We start from the raw sequence: 20,762 nt of genomic DNA, 5'->3' as shown, positions 1-20,762 counted from the left end.
GACTGACTGTTTGTCTCTGGTCTGTATTTCTCAGGGGAAGTTCAGTTTTTGCTTACCAGGAATTCAGTGTGTGTGTATGGGAGACCTCTGTGCATGAAATTTAATTCCGGTTTAAAAGCAGTTTCTTTGCGCAGGAAGTATGGTAAAGGCACCATATCCTCCCTACAGGGTTGCCATGTTAAGAAGGACAAACAAGGCTCTTTTTTCCCCCTCTTCCTTTCCCTTGAACTTCCTCTGCATTTCTGTTTTATTCTATCTGCCTTCTCTCTGTCTATCACTTCTGCTTTCTCATTTTCTTACCAACATACACACACACACACACAGCAAATCCATAGACTCAGGTGTTTCGAGAGCCTGCCTGAGGGTGCCGAGCTGCTAACAACTGTTACCTGCTGTCATTTAACTGTTATCCCAGCGCTTTACTTTTTACTCTGCCGTCCTCTGTGACCAATTTGATAAAGTAATGAACACACACTTAAAAAGACTGTTCCATTAATGAGCATACTTTCACAGTCTAGTGATTTGCTCCAGTGGGCTTTGTCATGTGGAAGCTGTTGTTTGTGTCTCTATCTCCGGCGCTGAATGGCCTTTGTTTCCTTTTTTAAAAATTTGTTAATAAGAGGATTTTTTCACAGATGATGGCTTAAAATACACTGGATTACCTGTACATGTGTGTAGTGATATTCCTATACATTTACATCTTTTTTGCAACAATATAATATAAAGTGGAAAGCAAATTGTGTATATGAATGTGGTTTGTTTTGCCATCTCTCCAATCGTGAAAACAGAGCAGATCAGTGAATCATCGTGGACAAAATAGGGAGTTTGTCCAATAGTCTGAGAAAGGCCTATTTATTCCTCCAGACTTTATTCTGGGGACTAGTGTAAATGGACTCACATTGGACCTATTTAAATTTTGAGCAATGGATCCCAAATGACAGCAAAATCCATTTCGGTTTGGTTACAGAATAAGTTCTTAAAATTGTGCTGACAGATGTATTATTGCATTTAAAGTTTTTTTTTAATTTATTTTCTTTGACCACTTTTAATTTCAGGGAGAGCAGAGTGTTCTACAGTTGAACCAATTAATCTACAGGGACCTAAAATAGCTGTTTTGATGTAATACATTAAGCAGACCCCATGTTCCTGCCCACTCCTCCAATGGTTTTAACTTGAATGCATAAACAGATGTTTGAGGATAGCTTTGAACTTGTTTCAGCCTTATTTCTGTTGCATGGGAGCAGCGAGATAGCTTTTTCTTTCTTTTTTTCTTTTTTGAGTCAGAGCAATTTGCTGCGTTGTTTTGCTCTTTTGGATCTGTTTAGTGCTCCTTTGCTCTCTGGGTGGGATTTGTACTCCCATCGCAGCCCATTCTGCAGGGTGTGTGGCTGTCTAATGTAATGACAACATGCATTTTCTCCCCATGCTCTTTCTTCATCTGCTTGTACGCTCACTTGAGTGAATGGTCACTATAGCTTTTCTTTGTCACACCCCACTTGCTCTGTCTTGGCAAATATACTGTACATACGCTTTATTTTGAAGTGAAAGAATGTCAGTCATTGTCCTTTTGTTATATCACTATAGAGGGGGAGTTCCTAGCCTTCCGTCAGTATCTTTCCAATCTGGTGGAGAGACTTTGGGGGGGGGCAACACTGCATAATATCCATTCACAAAGTGTCCTGACCTAGGTTGGTTCAGCACATACTCTGTTGGCATGGAAACAACCATCCAGCTTGTCTATTTGCCCCTGAGTCTCTCCTATACTATATGACACTAAAGTCCAGAGGACATAGGGTGTAATTTCAACTATTCTACTCCTGAGCAAAAAGAAAATTTCAGCAAACTGCAGTTATTGAGCGAGCTGTCACTCATGTGAGATTGAGGCAGTTTTCCACTCTGTCCAAGCCACTGCTCGGTCATAGTAAGCTCGTGATGGAGTGGTGTATGATTTTGCCTGCAGGTCTGCTAACTGAACCTGATTTCAGTTTCTTGATTTCAATTTTTGACAATTAAAGTGAGGTTGGTATCACATCTTTTTTTTTTTTTTGGAATCAGAACATAACTGCATCAGGCAGTAAAGCCATGATTTCCTCAACCTTTTCTTTGTAGCCAACAGCATGTTAGCCCGTGTTGATTAATGGCAGGTACGGCCACATGCAGTGATTGGACCAATCTATTCATCACACCCATCTGCTCTGTGGAATAAAGAAAACTTTAATGGGGTTTTAATGTGTTGTCCCTGCTCAGCCATCAGAGTGACAAATCCAGGTGATTATACCTGGATTTTAGGGAACAAAATGACTTTCTGGGAATTTTTTTTCCATGTTGAATGCTGTTGATTCATGATTAAGGACAGAAAAAACAACTATGTCAGACAAGTAGAAAGGAAAAAAAACAACCTCTGCTGAATTTCCTTGAAGAAAAAAATATGTCATGTGACATATGTGACGTGTGTGTGTGTGTGTTTGTGTGTGTGTGTGTGTGTGTGTGTGTGTGTGTGTGTGTGTGTGTGTGTGTGTGTGTGTGTGTGTGTGTGTGTGTGTGTCTAGATGTATGAAGGAGGATGGATGCCATTTTGGAGATTAGTCTAACTTTCTAGTCAACTGTCAATGGAAACAACATTTTAGAAAATCACTGTTATTATCCAACTTATTTATTCTCTTTGCCTTCTTAGTTCATCACTTTACCCCATCATTTTTGCAAGTATCTTAGAAATATGGCAACGATAAAAAGCACTATTTAATAATCATAAACTTACATTCTTGTATTGAAAATATGACTTTTCATTTGGTATTTTCTGCTCAGTTCAAAATGTCCATCCATCTCTGATAGCAGAAAGCGTGACATGGCTCACCAACAGCTCCTGTTGAGCTTTACAATGCATTGAAGTCTGTTTGTGATTCAGTAGTGGCTGGTGTGCAGACATGGTGGATTTCTGCTAGAAAGCACATCCAGTCCTAGGGAAAAAATGTGTCCAGCTGGAATTCAATTGGTCATTACAGGGAATGAGGACAAAGACAGCCACCATGGTGGAAATGTTTTTCGTCTGAACTAACTCTAAAAAAATGTATCTGAAGTCTGAGGAAGAGTCACGGCTGAGTTTTCAACATTTATGCTACACTTTTGCATGACTTTGGTTTGAAACTGCTGCAAAAATCATCCCTTAAATGCAATTTGTTTCAAATTACTAATTATTATCATCAAAGTCCAATCTGTCAATACTCTCTTGCACCCAAAGCTTTAAACCACAGAACAGATGTTCTTTTCTGTTCAAGAGACAAATCCTTGATGTTCCCCACTAACACTGAATTACAATACTAGATCTGGATGACTCAAACAATGCTAGATTTAGATACAATACATTTAGGCAAATGAGCTTTGCATTTATGTACTGCAGTGCAGCCAGGCACTATACAAACCTGGAAATGGGCATTTATCCAGGGTACTGTTACTCTGTCCATTAATCCAGTCAGTCGGTCAACCTCCCATTCAATGTCCGTGGACCTGTTCCAGGATTAGTCTCTTAATGACATCAACAAGGCAGTCTTGGCTGGGTCTTTGGAAGAGACATGTTCATTTCCACAAGTCAAGTCTGAACCATCCACAATTCTAGGAATAACATGATCAGTGTTTCAGATGAATTATACAGAACTTTTGTGTTGCCAAATCTGTTTTCTGTGTGGTATACTTATCTTAAAACAACATGAAATATTATTTCAATTTTACACCGTCACTTCTGTGCAACAAAAACAAACATCCTGTTATCTTTCTGGTGATTACACAATTAATGATCTCTATACAATCAGATTTAGAGTCCCAGCATTCTATTATACTGTGTTTTTTTATGCTGTTAGGTTCTTTCACATCTGCAGCATGGCTCCTTATATTTTTCCTCCATAGCTGTAGATATACTGTATAATTAGTGGTTTGCAGATATAGTGATTATTTCCTGTTGGATAGACTGTTCATTATTAAAACTGAAGTGATAGACTCCCTAATGAGTCCATGTTTTATGTCACACGTCAATGATAGGAAGCAGCGTTTTGATGCAAATTAGCACTACTTTGCTCAGCTAAGGTCTTATACTGTAAACCCTGTAAGGCTTTTTTGAGGGCCTGTCGAAGTCTGCTGCGTGTTTGTACATATTAGACTTGCTAATCAGATGCCAATGCTTGTGAGTGACAGTGTTTCGAGGCAAGGCAGCTACAGAATGGTAATCAGCGTGGAGTTGGCTACAACAAAGGGGCTGATTATTTATGCCCCTCTTTTCCAACCACAAACCCAGATTCAAGCATTCACTTATAAAGTTCCTTTTGAAGTATTGCTTGATGTCTGTACAATTTGATTAAGATGATTTCAGTAATTTTTTCACATCATCTTGTTTTTCTTAGAAAGTTATGAGAACATTGGCTTCGTAATTAGCTAGAAATGGAGATTTTACCGCTGATTTAGCCGCACTACCTTTCCATCTGCTCACAATTAATCAAGTAAAAAATTCAATAAGCTCACTCTAGTCACAACCAGTCACTTAGAGTTTGGTGTCAAGGAATAATACTTGGTTTGAATGCTCTTTAAAGTAAGCTGTTTACATGCTTTGTGATTGTATTATTCTAGCTTGCTCAGGTCAGGCTGCCTGCTGTGTGGCTGCACTGGGCAACAGATGGCATTATGGCCCTCAGTGGGGCAGTAAAGGGATGCCCATGGTTAGGGTCAACTGCAAAGACAAATGTAATGTCTTACTGCACTGTCAGTGTGGAGCCTGATCATGTAGGTCATGTGTTTAGGGAGGTGCTGTTGGTAGTTTATGTCATGCTGTACCATGGAAAGATTCTTTGTGCTACTGAAGTGTTTTTCTGCTTCAGATTGGGTTGCACTGTACCACTGTCTCTTTGCCTATTATAATGTTGTCTGTCATGTTGCATTGGTTTTGTGTAAGGATTGGTGTGATCAGTGACTGATTACGTCAGAAACTGACTTTTGACAGCCCTGCTGCATTGTCTATCTTCTAAACTGTATTATGATGAACACAGTTGGAATCAAAATTAACATTTTATGCCTCAGTTTTCTTTCATTTGGTTAATTTACCTTCACGGTGTTTCAGCAAGCTGATTTGGCATAATAAAATCCAAGAGCACACTTTACTCTACTTCGAGATCTCATCTTCACTTTTGTCTTTCTTGAGTTTACTGCCTTTTGGGTTAGGGTTAGCTGTGTGACATGGGAAATGAAAACAAATGTCATAAAGGCAAAACTGACATTACACGAGTGTGTTTGTGATGATATGCCAAGAACATTTTCTGCTGCTTAACTTGCTCTCATTCAAATTTTACAGCAATATGAACATCAGGGACTGTGTTGTTGTTTAACATCGACTTTGATGAAACTATGAATCAGAACTATAGAATTTAGTTTGTCATTTACTTTATATTTTATGAAAGTTTTGATTTTTAAGCCTTGCTTTGGATTTTATCATAGCTTACCTGCAGTGAAGTGCGTTACAGACATCAGTCAAAATCAAAGTTTGATACTGCCAATTTGGTTTCCCCTGAGCTTTTTATTGGAGATAAATTCCAGTCTGCCAAAATGTATTCCAAGCATTGCACACATAAAAATAAAGATTCTTTTCTGGTACCTGTTGATGGATTACTTGTTTTTTAAAAGCTCTCCCCTCAGGCAGAGTTCAGAAAAAGACCAATTCCTCCTTAGTCACATTTTAAGAACACATTCGAAGCCCATCTGTTTAATTTGCCGTTCCCAGAAAGTGCCCTGGAGCATTCAATTGGTTGTCAAGGGCTTGTGCATTGAATCTGTCTGAGAATCAGCATCCTCAGAGACTAACGAATGTAAGAGCACTTCCCATCCATCTCAATTCACACATTGTTGGCCTCTCCAACTCGGCTCTAGCCACTTAACATCACCTTTGAAATACCATGCTCTGCAATTATTCTGTGTTTTCATCCAGTGCAAAGAGTGTGTTTCATGTATATCAGGTGTCCATTGTGATGGTTACAAATTGGTTCTGGCAACCAAGTGTGCAGCTGAGTTTCAGCCTCAAATCTAGTCTTCTATTTAGTCTGTTAAAGGTAAAAACGATCAGTCACCAAAATGTAATTTAATCCCTGGGCCAGTTCAAAAGTGTTAAATGTTCCTTTCCTTTTCTTCTTTCCTTCAGGTGTTCCTACATCGTCTCAACCAGTATGCTGCCACCAAAATTGACAAGAACGTCACAGAGGAATCGGTTAAGGTGAGGGTCAATCTGTGAGGTAGGGGACTGCATATTTAAGATTTGGAAAAATATAAAGAGTAATTGACTTTTACTCTGACACTGTGCACAAACCTCATCTTCATACAGCAACCGGATCCATGAAAATGCCAGAAATTAATTTGGAAACTAAATACAGTGTGTTCCTTGTTTGGGGTGCTCTTTCAACCTAAAATAGCTAAGTTCTGAATGGAGAAAGAAGTAGTTGGCGATCCAGGAAGCAGCTGTAAATATAATTTATTTATAAAGGATTCTGGCTGTAGGATAATAAAGTATGCTCTCTGACAGTGGGAGTGGGAGTGACTGTTTCAGTGAGTTTGCTGACGATTGAAGGTAAACACACATTCAGGAGATATTTACTCTATGTCCCATGTTTTGGAGTATGTCTACTCATGCTATGTTTTGTTTGGGAATATGCTGTACAGAGAGGGTTTTAGACAACAGAGGTCATTGGGGGTCACCAAGCAACCGAATGACATTCAGTCCTCCAGAGTGGAAATGCAGTGATCCAATTTAACCAGATTTTTGCTGCTCTTACTATCACTAAAGATTATTTGAGCCTCACACACCCATAAAAGACTTCTGGCTTTCATGCTTTGATTTTATTTCACTAGCTTCTTTCTCCATCCGGCATCAGCATATTGTTTTTTCCTTTACTTTTACTTACCACAAAAGTGATAAGAGAAAGTTGCCATCCAACAGATCCTAAAAATGCGTTCCTTTTTTAGCGTCTCTGTTTAAATATATCTAATAATATTTGAAGTCCAAATATCAAACACATCTCAGTCCAAGATGCACATTACAAATAAACCTCATTCTTTGTTCTGTGGCCTCAGAAATTCCCTCGCCTAGTGCCACTGACCACTATAAAGTAGCATCTGCCGAAAAATTGATTTGGGCAATCATAGGCACTAAGGAAAAAAATGTTGGCAAACATACAAAAACTACCATACACTCTTGTATTTGTGACAGTCTCTGTATGTCTATTTTCTCTCCCAGGTTTTATTCTCCAACATCGAGGAGATCCTGGCCATTCACAAAGACTTCTTGTCCATGGTGGAAGAGCTGCTGCAGCCTGACCCTCATCCTCACCATGAAATCGGGCGCTGCTTCTTGCACTTTGTAAGGAACACATGCCTCTGTACAACTGCCTTTACTTAATGCTTTCTACTCGGGCAAGCTGAATGCCATCTCACCAGCCAAGATTATCATATCACCATCTTGTCCAAACTCTTATAGCGCACTTGCACCGATGCCTGCTCTTTTAGCAATAATCCTTTTTTCACTGGAGCCTGTAATCTAAAGAATATAACCTATCTACTATCAGAGCTCAAATGCAGTTATGCAGCTATGAGTACTCCTGAAAATGATAAGATACACCACATGTTGTCAATTTATCTCTCAGGATTACCCATGATGAGACAGTGCACATGTGCGATGTGCTTGATAGGACTGTTATATATTGCTCTTTCCTGCTATATATCACATTTATTTGATGAAGAGCCTTGAGGCACACTTGAATATAATAGGTTTCAAAGTCTAATAAATCTTACCATTCTTCTGTTGGGCTTTAGGTGACTTCTCTGCCAGTAGTGGCAGGCTGCTGTTGATACAGGTCGAATTAGAGCTTATCTAGCAGTACATATGGTATAGTGAGACCATAATTCAACCATGAGTGATCATGTGAGTCCATACAAATAAGACTTGGATATTTTCTTTTCTTTTTCTCTCCCGTCGTTCTTTCTCTTATCCTGCAGCCTTTTTAAAGTTTCCTTCTCTGTAGTGATTTGTTGATGAATTAAAAGTTCCATGAAAGAATTACACAATCTAGCTTTACTACAGAAATACAAATAGGTAAAAAATATGCCAACTGGACAGTGGTCCCCTCAAATCATAATCCCTCTGTGATTCAGGCCTGCAAATTGGTTCACATTGATGTAAGACTCCACAACTCCCTTTTGGACTACAGTAAAATCAGTTCCCGAAGCCAAAAAATGTTCTTTTTGTTGGTTTCATAAACTGACTTCTTGGAAAACATGATGTAAGAAGGAGAATATACCATACAGTTAGTGTCCCCTCTTGTTGTTATGACTTAGTAGTTGTAGTAGTTATGTCTCTCCACACCACTGGCTTTATCTTCTGAGGCAGAGCACCATGGCTGAAAACAGTGCACCATTTTTTTGCTACTCTGTAGTGTCTTTGTAGTGAGTGATTTAGAGGCTGTGTGATCTGGTCCTGCTGCTGCTTTTCAAAGACAAAGGAAAATGAATGTCATGAGTGTGGAGAAGAATACATACTGACTATGAATCCTATAATTCCTATGTATTTCCCTAGTTGGCTTAATTTATTTTTTGATGTTCTCCTCTCTTAATTCCCTTTTTCTGTTTGACTTTGTCACCCTCTTTCTCTTGCTTTCTATCCGTGAATTGTTCATTTTACTCCACAGTCATCCTTATCCCCTTGTCTTTCTTTGGCTCTTGCAGAGGAGCCGTTTCCAGATTTATGATGAATATTGTGGGAATCATGAGAAGGCCCAGAGGCTGTTGTTGGAGCTGAATAAGATCAGGAGTGTCCGGACATGTTTACTGGTGAGAAGGGACTGTAAATGTGCACATAATGTACAAGCTCTAACATACATTTATTTGTTTTTTTTCCAAGTGGCATCATGAGTGATTGAAACTGGGCTTAAGAATTCCTTTCATATGAAAACACACCACCAAACTCTCTTAGACATACAAACACACAGTCACCCACACATGGCAGCTGGACAGTGTAAAACCCTGTACTTTATGTTCCAGTGTGCCTGACAGCTGATGTGACTCTGCCCAATGTGTGGGCGGACTCCTTCTTCCTGTCCCAACACTCTGAGAGACTTTCACTGCCACAGGGGAGCATCATGTTGCTAGAACAAAAAGATGACCACATCCCCACTGCTGGCTTGCTAAACTATGTGTGTTTATGTGTGTGTGTTTTTGAGTGCATGTGTGTGCACTCAGAGAGGTCAAAAATGCTCATCCTTTTTCTTTTCTCAAATGTCTTCACTTGATGCTATTCACAGTCTTTTTCCTCTGTTCAGTCTTTTTCCTCTGTTTCAGTCCACTTTTTCCTTGTTGGCATTGACAGTTTGTAATTGTCGTCCTTCTCGCTCCTTTGCCTCAGAGTGTCACACTCTTGTATCACTACACCCCATCACCCCTTATGTTTTAAGACTTCCATAAAAACAGAAAGCTTTGAAATCGAGATCTACAGCCGAGTTACAAACCCAGGAGAACCAGAGTATGACCACAGACCTAATTGTATTGATTGGTTGCTTCTGTGTTGAAGCATATGACCTTTTCTTAAACTGTAATTGATGGAGTGAGAAATTAATACACACACGCACATACTTTACACACCATCAGAGAAGAGTGGCTGCAAAGCTCCATGTCTGATTTATTGTTTGTGTGTGTCTTTAATCTAGTAAGCCAGAGGAGGCCAAGATATTAATTGACTTTGATTTAATGGGGTCTTTGTAGCCTTGACCTTTTGGTGACCTACCCTTCCATCAAGGGCATATGGGTCTCGTGTTACTCTCCAACCTGCACTCAGCCATGGGCTAATATACCTCAGGTCACCTCCCAGGTCCTGCAATGACCAAGGTAGGGATATCCGCTAACCTCCTCTAAACCTTAGACCTTCTGACTGCTATAAAGCCTTGTTTATTGTTTACAGTGGTCAGCACCTCATTCTAAATTTCAGGTGAGAGGGAGGTGAGAATGAATTTCAGCAGCTGACCTCATAACCTATGGCTTAAGCCATGTTGGTAAGGGTTACTTTGATCAACAGAAGGCAAAGTCCAACTCTTAGTTGATGCTATATCTGAGGATTTTTCAGCCACACTAATAAAATTTTCTAGTTAGTGGCTTGTCTCTAGTGATGCTGATTAGCTGATGTTAGCATGCTAACATGCTAAACTAAGATGGTAAGATTGATAAACTGATTTAAACAAAGATAATGTTTAAACTGTACAGAAATGAGAGCCATCAACATACTTATAATTAACACTACAGGCCAATTTCTTACATCTCGAACCAAGAGTAGATATGATATCATAAAATCTCACAAGTGACTTAACATGATGACCCTTCTGCTTACACCATGCTTACACACACAAAAAAACAATAATACTACCAGATAAACCCTTCTGGTATGGTTTTCTAAAGACCTTTCTCTGGCCAATTAGTACAATTAATTCACCATGACTATTAAAATAAAAAAAGAAATATGGGACCTCGACTTTCCTTTACAATGAGCATTAAGGCCTCACAGAACCACTAACATTAGTCTTGTTAAACCTCCTCTTTTCTCCTGTCCTCCAGAACTGCATGTTGCTAGGAGGCAGAAAAAACACAGAGGTCCCACTGGAGGGTTACCTGGTTGCTCCTATTCAGAGGATCTGCAAGTACCCATTGCTGCTCAGAGTGAGTCTTGTGCACGCTAACCATGTATTATGGAGATACCCCACCCTTGTGCCACCTCTGTAGGGCACCTTCTACTCCTCTTTTCATCCACATCCATTTAGTCATTAGTTAGGGCTGTCCCTTCCTATTCACATCAACCTCTCCCTTGTTAATGAAACATTGGTCCTATATTCTGACACATCCTTGCTTTATTTCCTGGGCAAAACCACATCGTAGGAATAACACAAGACCTATCACCTACTCCCCTGCCCAGCTGCGCATTCAGAAACTTTGACTGGGCTCATTCATACCTGTACTCTCAGTTGTTAGTTTTGAAATTTCTTTTTCCCAACGTGAAACGTGAGCAAAATGAAGTACACTTTCAAAGGCTTTTTGTAGTTGGTGATATGAGCTGTCCAGTCACATTCATCTTGTTATGATCTATTAATTCAACCAGGCATTCTCTAAACAGCAACCAGCACAGGCACAGAGATGTAATAATAAGAAGGAGGTAATCTGATGCTCTACCATTTGAAGTCTTCCAGCTGCAAGGGCCTCCTTCTTTCTGTACGATGACACAGATAGCCATCAGTGGCTGCAGCTGTATCCAGAACAGTGTAAATCAGCCCCATAGTAGCCGACACATTAAAAACACAGTGATTAGACTATAGATGCAGAGATTGCCATTGCTTTTTCTAGATCATGGCATACAGTAGCAGGGGCTTTACCCACTACACTCAGGAACCACTGGAGGATGAGAGAATGCGGAGTGGACATGAAAAGGAATATATATTTTTTTCATGCTTTTCATGATGTGAAAATTATGATTCAGAGCCAGATATGCCCCATATTGGAGTTGATTTCTTTTAATCAGTCATCAATCTGTATATGTGTGCCTGCACTATCATGTAACATATATTTTATAAATTTGTGCACATGTGTGGTCTCTACATACGCAGGAGCTGCTAAAGAGAACTCCTAAGAAGCACAACGACTATGCTCTGGTGCAGGAATCTCTACATGTGATGAAGGCGGTGTGTTCCAGCATCAACGAAGCAAAGAGACAGATGGAGAAGTTGGAGATTTTGGAGGAATGGCAGTCTCACATCGAGGGTTGGGAGGTGGGCCTCAACTAAACTGTGTACACTGTGTTTAATGATTCCATTGTCATCTAATAAGTTCAACTTAGATAGCTGTGTTGACTTTTTGCTTTGTTGTCAGTTTTTTTTGTCTCCTAAACTCACAGCTGAGCTTTCCCCTTCCAAAGCTGGAAATCATGACTTATTTAAAGCCACTTAGCCCTATGCCAGCAATTCAACAAAAATTCCAAGTGGCGTGACTTTTGTAACCTTTTAAGCTTGCTTCTTCTCTCTGGGAACAATGGCTTGTATTCATAATGGCCAAATTCTTTCTGCCTGGATGAGCCTGTAGTTAAAGCCGTTATGCTTTGGGGTGACCGATCCAATCATCATCAGGTAGACTGCACCTCTTGGTCTGGAAAGCTGCCTTTGGATTAGTTTTCTTCCTGAATTCTGGGATACCTTAATAAGGGGTCAGTAGGCCTAGTGCTGTTTGGAAAGAGAATACAGTGGTGGCAATTGTAAGGCAAGAGGCTAGGATGCTTATGTAATTGACCTAGCTTCATCCAACGATGGACACATGCAGACAAAGAGACGTTGCCAGTGTTGATACAGCTTCTAACTAAGGTGTATGCAGTAACAGATGGTTTTTACTGAGTCGAAAACACACTTTCATCCCAGATATGAGTAAGAAAAGATACAGAAGAGCATCATTAGATTTCGTTACATGTGTCCGAGAAGTTCTAGTTTTTCTGAATGTGTTGTTTAAGGATCACTGACTTCATTAAAATGTTATAGTATTAGCTGTATAGTACTAGACATTTAGCTGGCTTTCTGTGAGGCCTTTTTCCTTCATAGTAAAATATAGTGCAGAAACATAAATATTTAGGCAATGTTTATGACAAAAATACATCTTGAATATAATCATATACTGTGGACACCAAAGAAACCTAAAGTGTCTAATGCACACAGACAGATAATGATGAATTTATAAAAAGTCTGGGTTACACTTATCAAATACAAGTGGTAATCTCATATGTCTAGTTATTAGTTTCAGGAAGTAAACTCTAAAGCTTTTACATGTATACACACATGCATATATACACACACAGCTAACAATCTATGAATAAGATGATCAGCATGAGGATTGGTGTTGGGTGGGGTAATATATATTTTACTCGACATGGTGCTGGCTGTAGCCATTCTGCGGTTTCTCCTCAGCACTTTTATTAATTGTACAGATTAGCTCATTCTGGAGCAGGACCCTCTGACTGCTGCATGCCAGGCCCTGCAGCTCTAAATGAGATGGAACTAAGAAGGAGAGAGGAGAAAAGCAGAGAGTAAGGGGGGGAAAAGGAGGGCAAGTTGAGTGATGGTTGCATCTTGCAATTCTGTGTAGGTGTTTGAGGAATGATGGAGGGATGAGTAGTGATCCTGAGAGCTGCTGTTTTTCTGTTCCTGCTCCTCAGCCCAGGCTGATTGCTTGTTGGTGCTGACCTGGTCCACAGCTGGCTGCCCTCGGGGCATCCTGGCAGGTTCACCTTGCATGGGAGAGACAGGGCGATGGCCTGCTGTGGTCACCATGGTGACGACTGCCAGCATTTGACAGGGTGGTGATTGCCAGTTGGTTAGTGTTGCAAGTGTCTGTGTTTTGTCACTGTGTATCATACAAATATGTTAATTTTAGAGCAGAGGGTAATACACATTCACATTCTGTTCCCTTGTTTAAATTTAATTAGTATTCCTAAAATCTACTTGAGTTGTAGAGTTTGCTTGACTTGGCCTCTTTAGTTTAAAAGGATTTCAGTAAAATTCTCTAATTTCTCCAGCTATTTGACAAGTACCACTTCAGAATTCAATACATACTTTTCTGCCATACTTTTTCCTTAATTAATGGCATATCCTGTTTTGTCATTCTCAATTTTTTAACCTCTTCTGTAGTTGTCTGCCTATAAAAATATAAGGTTGAAAATTAGATGAAACAGATGACTGGGGGTTTAAAGTGTTGCTTAAGTTTTAGACTGAATACACCCTCTGTGGAGCTTTGGCTTGGAAAAAGGTTGATGTGAAGAGTGATAGAAAAATGCTACAGAGAAAGAGAACTAAATAAGGCTGAACCAAAAGAAGTAAATGGGCAAAGGGGCTGTGTTGAAAGTGTATAAAACACAAAGGGGAAGTGGTGGTTCTTCCATTAAGGAACCACAGCTCCATAGTCTGGACAAGTTTGATGTTGGTCCCTTCAAGTCACCAAGACAACTTGGCCTCTCCATGTCTGGCGTGCACACATTCACTGGCTGCAAATTCGTTTAACATCTGGTCATGGGCTGGGGAGTTAAAAGGCCCCAAATGAGCGGGAGAATAAAAAGTGAGGAGGAAGGAATAAAAGAGATAGAGGAATAGACTGGGGAATCAAGAGGAGGAGAAGGGAGGAGAAAGAGAATAAAAAAGGACAAGGAGAGAAAGAAGGAAAAAGCGGGATAGATTTTGGCTCGCCGATGTGTCCAGCAGGAGGAAATGCTTAGCACATTTTCCGGCTCTGTGCGCATGGGAGTTATTTTTAGCTCTGAAGGGCCGATCAAACGGGGTACATAAATTCCCAGAACAAGGCAAGGTAAGGGAAACGACAGCACACTTTATCCCTTGCAGCAGGAACCCCAACCAATAGGGTGACCAGTCGCAACAATGCAACACATAGTTTGACTGGACGGGATGTTATTCTATAGAAGACTGCATATTTTAAAGTCCCACAGCAATCTACTCTGAGGAAGCAGGGAGTGTTTTTACAGACCCCTGAGAGAGGTAACAGGAAAGGCTGGGCTTTGTAATCCCTCCTCCTGTTCAGACACTATGTATGAAAACTGAATAGTATAGAAGTAATTTGTAAAAACTTTCTGCAGCATAGCCACTTTCTCTTTTAGTAAGAAGATTATTTTTCTAGTTTCAATAATGAATATCCTGCATTCCCCTGTATGTCAATCTATGTCCAAGCATCTGTTTTACTCTGTTTTTTCTGTCTGTTTGACCTTTTGCCCGTATGTCCATTTCCAGGGCTCCAATATCACAGATACATGCACGGAGATGATCATGCAGGGTGTCCTGCTGAAAATTTCAGCTGGAAACATACAGGAGAGGATTTTCTTCCTGTTTGACAAGCTTCTTGTCTACTGCAAGAAGAAAAACAGGTGTCCGTGCCCTCTTTTATTCATTGCTCTACAGACAAAATCTACAAAGCAGAAGAAGAACAGAAAATAAAAATATTTTTATGCTAATTTCTAATTTCCCTCTGTGTCTGTACTCCTACGGAGCATGGGCTTTATAAATAATTCACTGCACCAGATGTTTTACTTTTTTAAAGAAAAGGGAGCGGTGCACTGTTGGAAACATAGTTTTTGAAGCTTTTTTAGTTGAGTTTTTTATTTTTTTTTATTTTTGAGGGAGTAGGGAGAAAAGTTATGCAGTAGGGGAGACAGGTGAGAGAAGGATTTGGTAGGTTTTTTAACTTGGGGAAACAGGAACATGTGATTAATATACGTGGGGGTATTAACTACCATCTGTGGACACATCTTGTTTTCCTAGTAGATTTATATCTTTCAATATGTCAAATAATATGACATTAATTTCAATCAGTGCAAGATGAGTCATGAAACTTTTGCTTATTGTCAAGTATTGTTGTGCTTCTGCAGGCAGAACCCTTGATTAATAGGCTGCTCTGTAAAAACTTGTTTCTGTTTTGTTTAGCCACCACCACCCAAACTGCCACCTGCTTTGATCTGCTTTTACTATATGTGATGTATACAGTGTAGTGTCTGCAGGTAGTGCATAAAAGCAGATCCATTCAATGACTAAAGTAAGAAAAAGGGAGAAAAAATAAAATGTGTTGCCTTGACCTCAAATTCAATAATTTGTCTAAACTGACTACATTTTCCTCACTTAATTTTGTTAGTACATATGTGCAAACATCAGATGAATACAATTAGTCTCTTATAAAAACCTGAATGTAATGTGAGTGAGACTCATTATAAGCAATAACATGATAAGATGTTGTTGGCTAATTTATGTGGTTGCTTATCTCTATTCAAGGCGTTTAAAAAACAGCAAGACAGCCACTGAGGGTCCTCGCTACCTATTCAGAGGGAGAATCAACACCGAGGTGATGGAGGTGGAAAATGTGGATGATGGCACGGGTGAGTGGTTCTGAAAAAGATCTAACATTTATTTTGGACAAATAAATGTTTACACAGTGTGATTTTCTTTTGCTATTTCAGCACTCTTGGCAGCAGGAGTAAAAATATGGCATAATAACCCACACAGGAAAGTTGACAACACGGTTCTGGGCCTGAACTGGTGCACAACTTTGTGATTTTATACTTGGATCTTTGATGGAAAAATAAGACTTACCTATAAACATGTTTTCAGACATCGGTAGTAACATATCCTATGTGCTGCTGCTGGTACTTGGTGAACTCAAGTACTTATGTCTGTTGGCCTAACATAGCCACTGATTATAATTTATATTTGTTGAAGCCATCATTTCCTCTACAGCAGGCCTAGATGGGCAGTAATATTGGGTGTTTTTGGTGAGAGATGGATAGGTTTGGGTCTGGAGAGGGAGAGGGAGGATAAACACATGAGGCAGACGGCGGTGCCGTAACTCATGGGTGTTCTGCACCACAGGTGGGTGATCTCAATCTGAAATCCAGGGCAACAAGAGTATTTTAGCTTAGATTTCTATGCAATGAAAGTGCGACAATTTTTTCCCAGGCACACACTCGAGGTTGAAAAACACCCTCAAGGCATACCATATAAAGGACACCGCACTGTAGATGCTTTTAGATGGGATTGTAATGGTTTGCTTTTTGTTACACCCTTAGAGGGAGAAAATCAGAGGTCAGACGGAGTGGCATTTGAAATGTTCCCTAAGAAATGGAAATACTGACTGAGATTCAACTAACGGTCAAGAGTTCAGTTCCATTTGCTGGGGGTTTTTACATTCTTAATGTCTATATATGTATGTAGGTGGTGAGTCAAAAATAGCCTTCAGCTCTGAGGGAGTATTCTGAGGACTCCGGAGTAAATAATGCTGATGGATGGTTCTTCCTATCTATGTGTGTCCCCTCATTTATCTCATTAAAGGAGAAGAGTGATAATCAATGAAGCACTCAATAAAGAAGCTATGAAGGCCGGCATAAGAGCTGGGAAAAATTAGTCTGGAGCAAGTGTTTGCATTAAGATAGAGTACGATATTCCCAGTAGTTTTATAATTGTTGTTGTTTTTGGCCATTAGACCACATGCTACTGTATAAAAAAGCTTTTGTTCATCCGATAATGTGTTGTCTGTTTTTGTCTATTTCCTGCTCTTTCCTGTATGAGCTGTGTTTATTTAGCTTGATTTTCTCTGAAGCAAATTATTGGATTTGTGTGTCATGTTATGGCTGTGCTTAATACGGTAATTCTTGTTTACTGTGAAACCTACTTCCCAACAACTCCGTTTTCAGTGTCATGATCAGTGCGACCACTGATGGATGTCCCCCCCAAAACTTGAAAAACTACTCTGAGCCTCAGTGAGTCAGAAAAGTTGATTTGTGTTGTTCCACCCCTCGGAGAGTACTTTATAATACTATAAAAAGTCAAAGTTGTGTCTGTGCTCCTCTGCCTTACAGCTGACTACCACAGCAGCGGGAACATAGTGAACAACGGCTGGAAGATCCACAACACGGCCAAGAACAAGTGGTTCGTCTGCATGGCCAAGACCCCAGAGGAAAAGCAGGAGTGGCTGGAGGCCATCATGAAAGAGAGGGAGAGGAGGAAAAGTAAGGAGGCGTTTTGGTGTATCAGTATCAGGTTGGGGGTTGGTTCACTTTCAGTACATTCAGTAAGGAAAAGTCATTTCCTTTTAATTTTTTTCTTGTTAACATCTGTCTTGAATCACAACTGACAATATTACAGTGTGCTGTGTATGGGAAGATCAATACAGAGAAATTTAACCTGAATAATTAAAAAAGGTTACTAAATCCTAGCCCTGATTAGTATATGGGATCTGCATCTATGACTGAAGGAGATTTTAGGGTGTTAGAACAGATTTGCAGGTTGTCAATCAGTTTTCTACAAGGAAAACAAATAGTTAAGACAGCATATTTTCTGTTCTTTTTTTCCACATCATAATATCAGTCATTAACCCTGCCTAGGGGTTAGCACTGACACTGAAAGGCACTGCTAATTATCTTATGAAATACGGATACAATAACTTTCTCCAGCTAGTAATTATGTCACATCTAGTCTAGCTGAGTGCAAGATTATTGATGTCATGATACTGACAGGCTTTTTATACCCTCCCTCCCTCCCTCCTCTGCTGCGTAGGTCTGAGGCTCGGGATGGAGCAGGATACGTGGGTGATGGTGTCAGAGAAGGGAGAGAAACTCTACCACCTCATGACCAAGGGTAACCTCATTAAGGATCGTAAACGCAAGCTCACCACCTTCCCCAAGTGCTTCCTAGGAAGGTAAAGCTCCTGCCGCTAATCTTAATACTTTGGCTTGTTCAGTGGCTTCCTTGAGATATGTAACCATGAGGGAGTGATTGAGTGTCAAACTGGATGACTGGCCCACAAGTTGAAGTTGATGAACCATAATGAATATCTGAGTCTAATATTGTGTATTTGTACATTTCAGATTTGTGAGTCTTTTCCTTTCATGTAAAATGGGTAGTGAGGCCTTGTACAGTGTCAAGTGCAGATTAACAGAACAACAACAACAATAATAATAATAATAATAATAATAATTGTAATAAAATCAGTTTCTCCATCCCTGCTTTCATTTTTAAATTGGGAAGGATTTGTACAGACAGAAGAAAGCATTGCTGCTTTTTGTTCAGGTAACTGTGTATTATGTATATCTGCACTGTCAGTCATAGGAAAATCAAATCCAGCCAGGTTTGGCCCATGAATCTTAATTAAGGATTATTGGTGTGGTGTCAGGGGACGGATTGGCCATTGAATGCCAGTCATAAATCAAAGGGAGATATCCCTGTGTGGCTCAGCTGAATGTCCACTTTCTCCCTCGCCCTTGTTGGATTTTATAAACTCTGTTGAGGAATCCATAAGGTAACCACTGTAGAGGACCCATTAAGCCAGAGGGCAGCTCTGTGTGTGGATTTGCGACGATGTTCATCATTTCCTAGTGTCCTTGAGTTTTCACAGTTAAGCCCCTGCACTTTTCATGTTTACTTTTAATGAGTCCAAACATGCCTATCTATCCTGCATTTGCTGATAGCTGAGAATATTTACTGTAAAGGGTGCTTTACTCAAAATCCTGTCCTTGAGCTATTTTAAGTATGCATGAGTTGATGCCCTCATTTCAGTATGCTTTCATCACATAAGATGCAGATGTCTTGGTGTCATATCAGTTTACCAGGTTTTCATGCAAATAAGAGTAAAACAGTTGGTTTGAACCCCAGTTTTCCTAGGGTTTAAGCCTGTAAAGGGAAACACTCATCTTAAATTTAGTTCTGGATCTCAGGCAATCTACTTCAGAATCCAATATTTAGGGGACACGTACTGTAACTTCAATCACTGATGTACGTGAGTACCTGTACCTGTGTCTTATGTCTATTCTTCACATTCAATACGAGTTACAATGTACTTCCCACTATGTGTGCAAAGCACACAAGGTTAAAAAGCTGGATCAGGATGATGAAGGCTACAAAAATCTGGTTGCAGCTGAAGAGCTCTCCATGTTTGAAAATAAAAATTGCATGTGGCAGCCAAGACTCTTTTTATAGAGTGATGACACTATGCAATTTAAAAAGTGTTGGATGTTATTACAACTGTACTCCTATCTTGACTTTTTAAAATCCCACAACAAATTTGCCTTGCAAGCGCCCCATCACATTTCAGAATGACCCATGTTTTCTATTTGTTGTAAATTTTTACAGAGATGTTTTGACTGGTAATAATCGCAGTAAAAATCACTCTAGTTTAAACAGTCATTTCAAAATCCCTGTTATTTTTAAAAGCATGGAGAGAAAAAAAAACCCAAAAGTCCAATCGGACATAGTTGTGGCCAAGTTACATTACATAGTGGTTTGGAATGAGTAGTTACTTTCTCCTTTGGTCCACGCAGACAAAACCAGATCCCTTGCGGTCTGGAGGAGGAATGGATCTGTCAGCTAAAAGATTAAAAGGATCAAACTTTGGTCATATGTAGGCACCTCACTGAGTCTGATGAGATCATATGGTGAGAAAGCAGCTCAGGGAAGCTCCTTTTGGAAACCTATCCCTCTATGTAAAACTTTGCCAACACCTGGATGACCACCTGTGGGTGAAAAGACATCTCTAACATCTCTAGCTGTACCTCTCCTGTCTGTGATGATTTTGGAGATGATTACACATAGGCGTAACTGGTGATTTGGAACCAGCATGGTATGTCTCCGATGAAAGCCACATTGCCTATGGCTTCAACTCAGCCCACTCCCTCCATTGTGAAATGCTTTGCCTTTATTCTCTTTCTACGCCTCCTTGTTTTCTTTATGATTATTTTTTTTTTAAGGAGGAGAGCTATTTCTGGGTCTTGAACTCCTCCCCTTTAGTACAATCGTATTTGTGGTTTGGTTCCTGCGACTGTGTAATTCATCAAAGAAAATGTCTGATGTCAGCCACCTAGCTTGCAGTTACTTTACCATTTTAAATAGAAAAACAAAAGAAATTCAAAGTGTTTGTCTTTTCTACAATGACAGACAGTAATGTGAGCTGTTGTGATAGATGCTGATGAAAAGCCCTATTTAAGCTCAATGAAAAGGTTATACATCCTGTAAGAAATGCCCTCTGCCTTTGTCAGCTTCTGCTCTTTCACTTGGAATACAACTTTTGCTCGATCAGAATACACAAATGATAAATATAAGTAGAAGCTGAAAAAAAAAAAAACATTTAGATGCATACAGCATTTAGTATATAGAGCTGGGAGATACAGTGTATTCATACAACAGTTA

At 39.8% G+C, this 20,762-nt stretch overlaps 1 protein-coding gene across 3 annotated transcripts in view; it reads left to right on the top strand.

The window, feature by feature from the left end:
• The window catches only part of prex2 (phosphatidylinositol-3,4,5-trisphosphate-dependent Rac exchange factor 2), a 93,699-nt gene that overhangs the window by 10,812 nt on the left and 62,125 nt on the right, over nucleotides 1-20,762 (top strand). For all 3 annotated transcript variants that reach the window (XM_040126659.1, XM_040126658.1, XM_040126657.1), the window contains exons 2-10: nucleotides 6,173-6,244; nucleotides 7,262-7,384; nucleotides 8,746-8,850; nucleotides 10,621-10,722; nucleotides 11,661-11,822; nucleotides 14,829-14,962; nucleotides 15,861-15,964; nucleotides 17,441-17,590; nucleotides 18,138-18,279. In XM_040126659.1, the coding sequence (XP_039982593.1) occupies nucleotides 6,173-6,244; nucleotides 7,262-7,384; nucleotides 8,746-8,850; nucleotides 10,621-10,722; nucleotides 11,661-11,822; nucleotides 14,829-14,962; nucleotides 15,861-15,964; nucleotides 17,441-17,590; nucleotides 18,138-18,279 (1,094 nt within the window). The remainder of the gene's footprint in view (nucleotides 1-6,172; nucleotides 6,245-7,261; nucleotides 7,385-8,745; nucleotides 8,851-10,620; nucleotides 10,723-11,660; nucleotides 11,823-14,828; nucleotides 14,963-15,860; nucleotides 15,965-17,440; nucleotides 17,591-18,137; nucleotides 18,280-20,762) is intronic.

The sequence above is a fragment of the Xiphias gladius genome, chromosome 5 (genome assembly GCF_016859285.1).
Source record: "Xiphias gladius isolate SHS-SW01 ecotype Sanya breed wild chromosome 5, ASM1685928v1, whole genome shotgun sequence".
In the NCBI taxonomy this organism is placed as follows: domain Eukaryota; kingdom Metazoa; phylum Chordata; class Actinopteri; order Istiophoriformes; family Xiphiidae; genus Xiphias; species Xiphias gladius.
The sequence above is the reverse complement of the archived record's forward strand: the minus strand, read 5'-3'. Positions and strand labels throughout refer to the sequence as shown.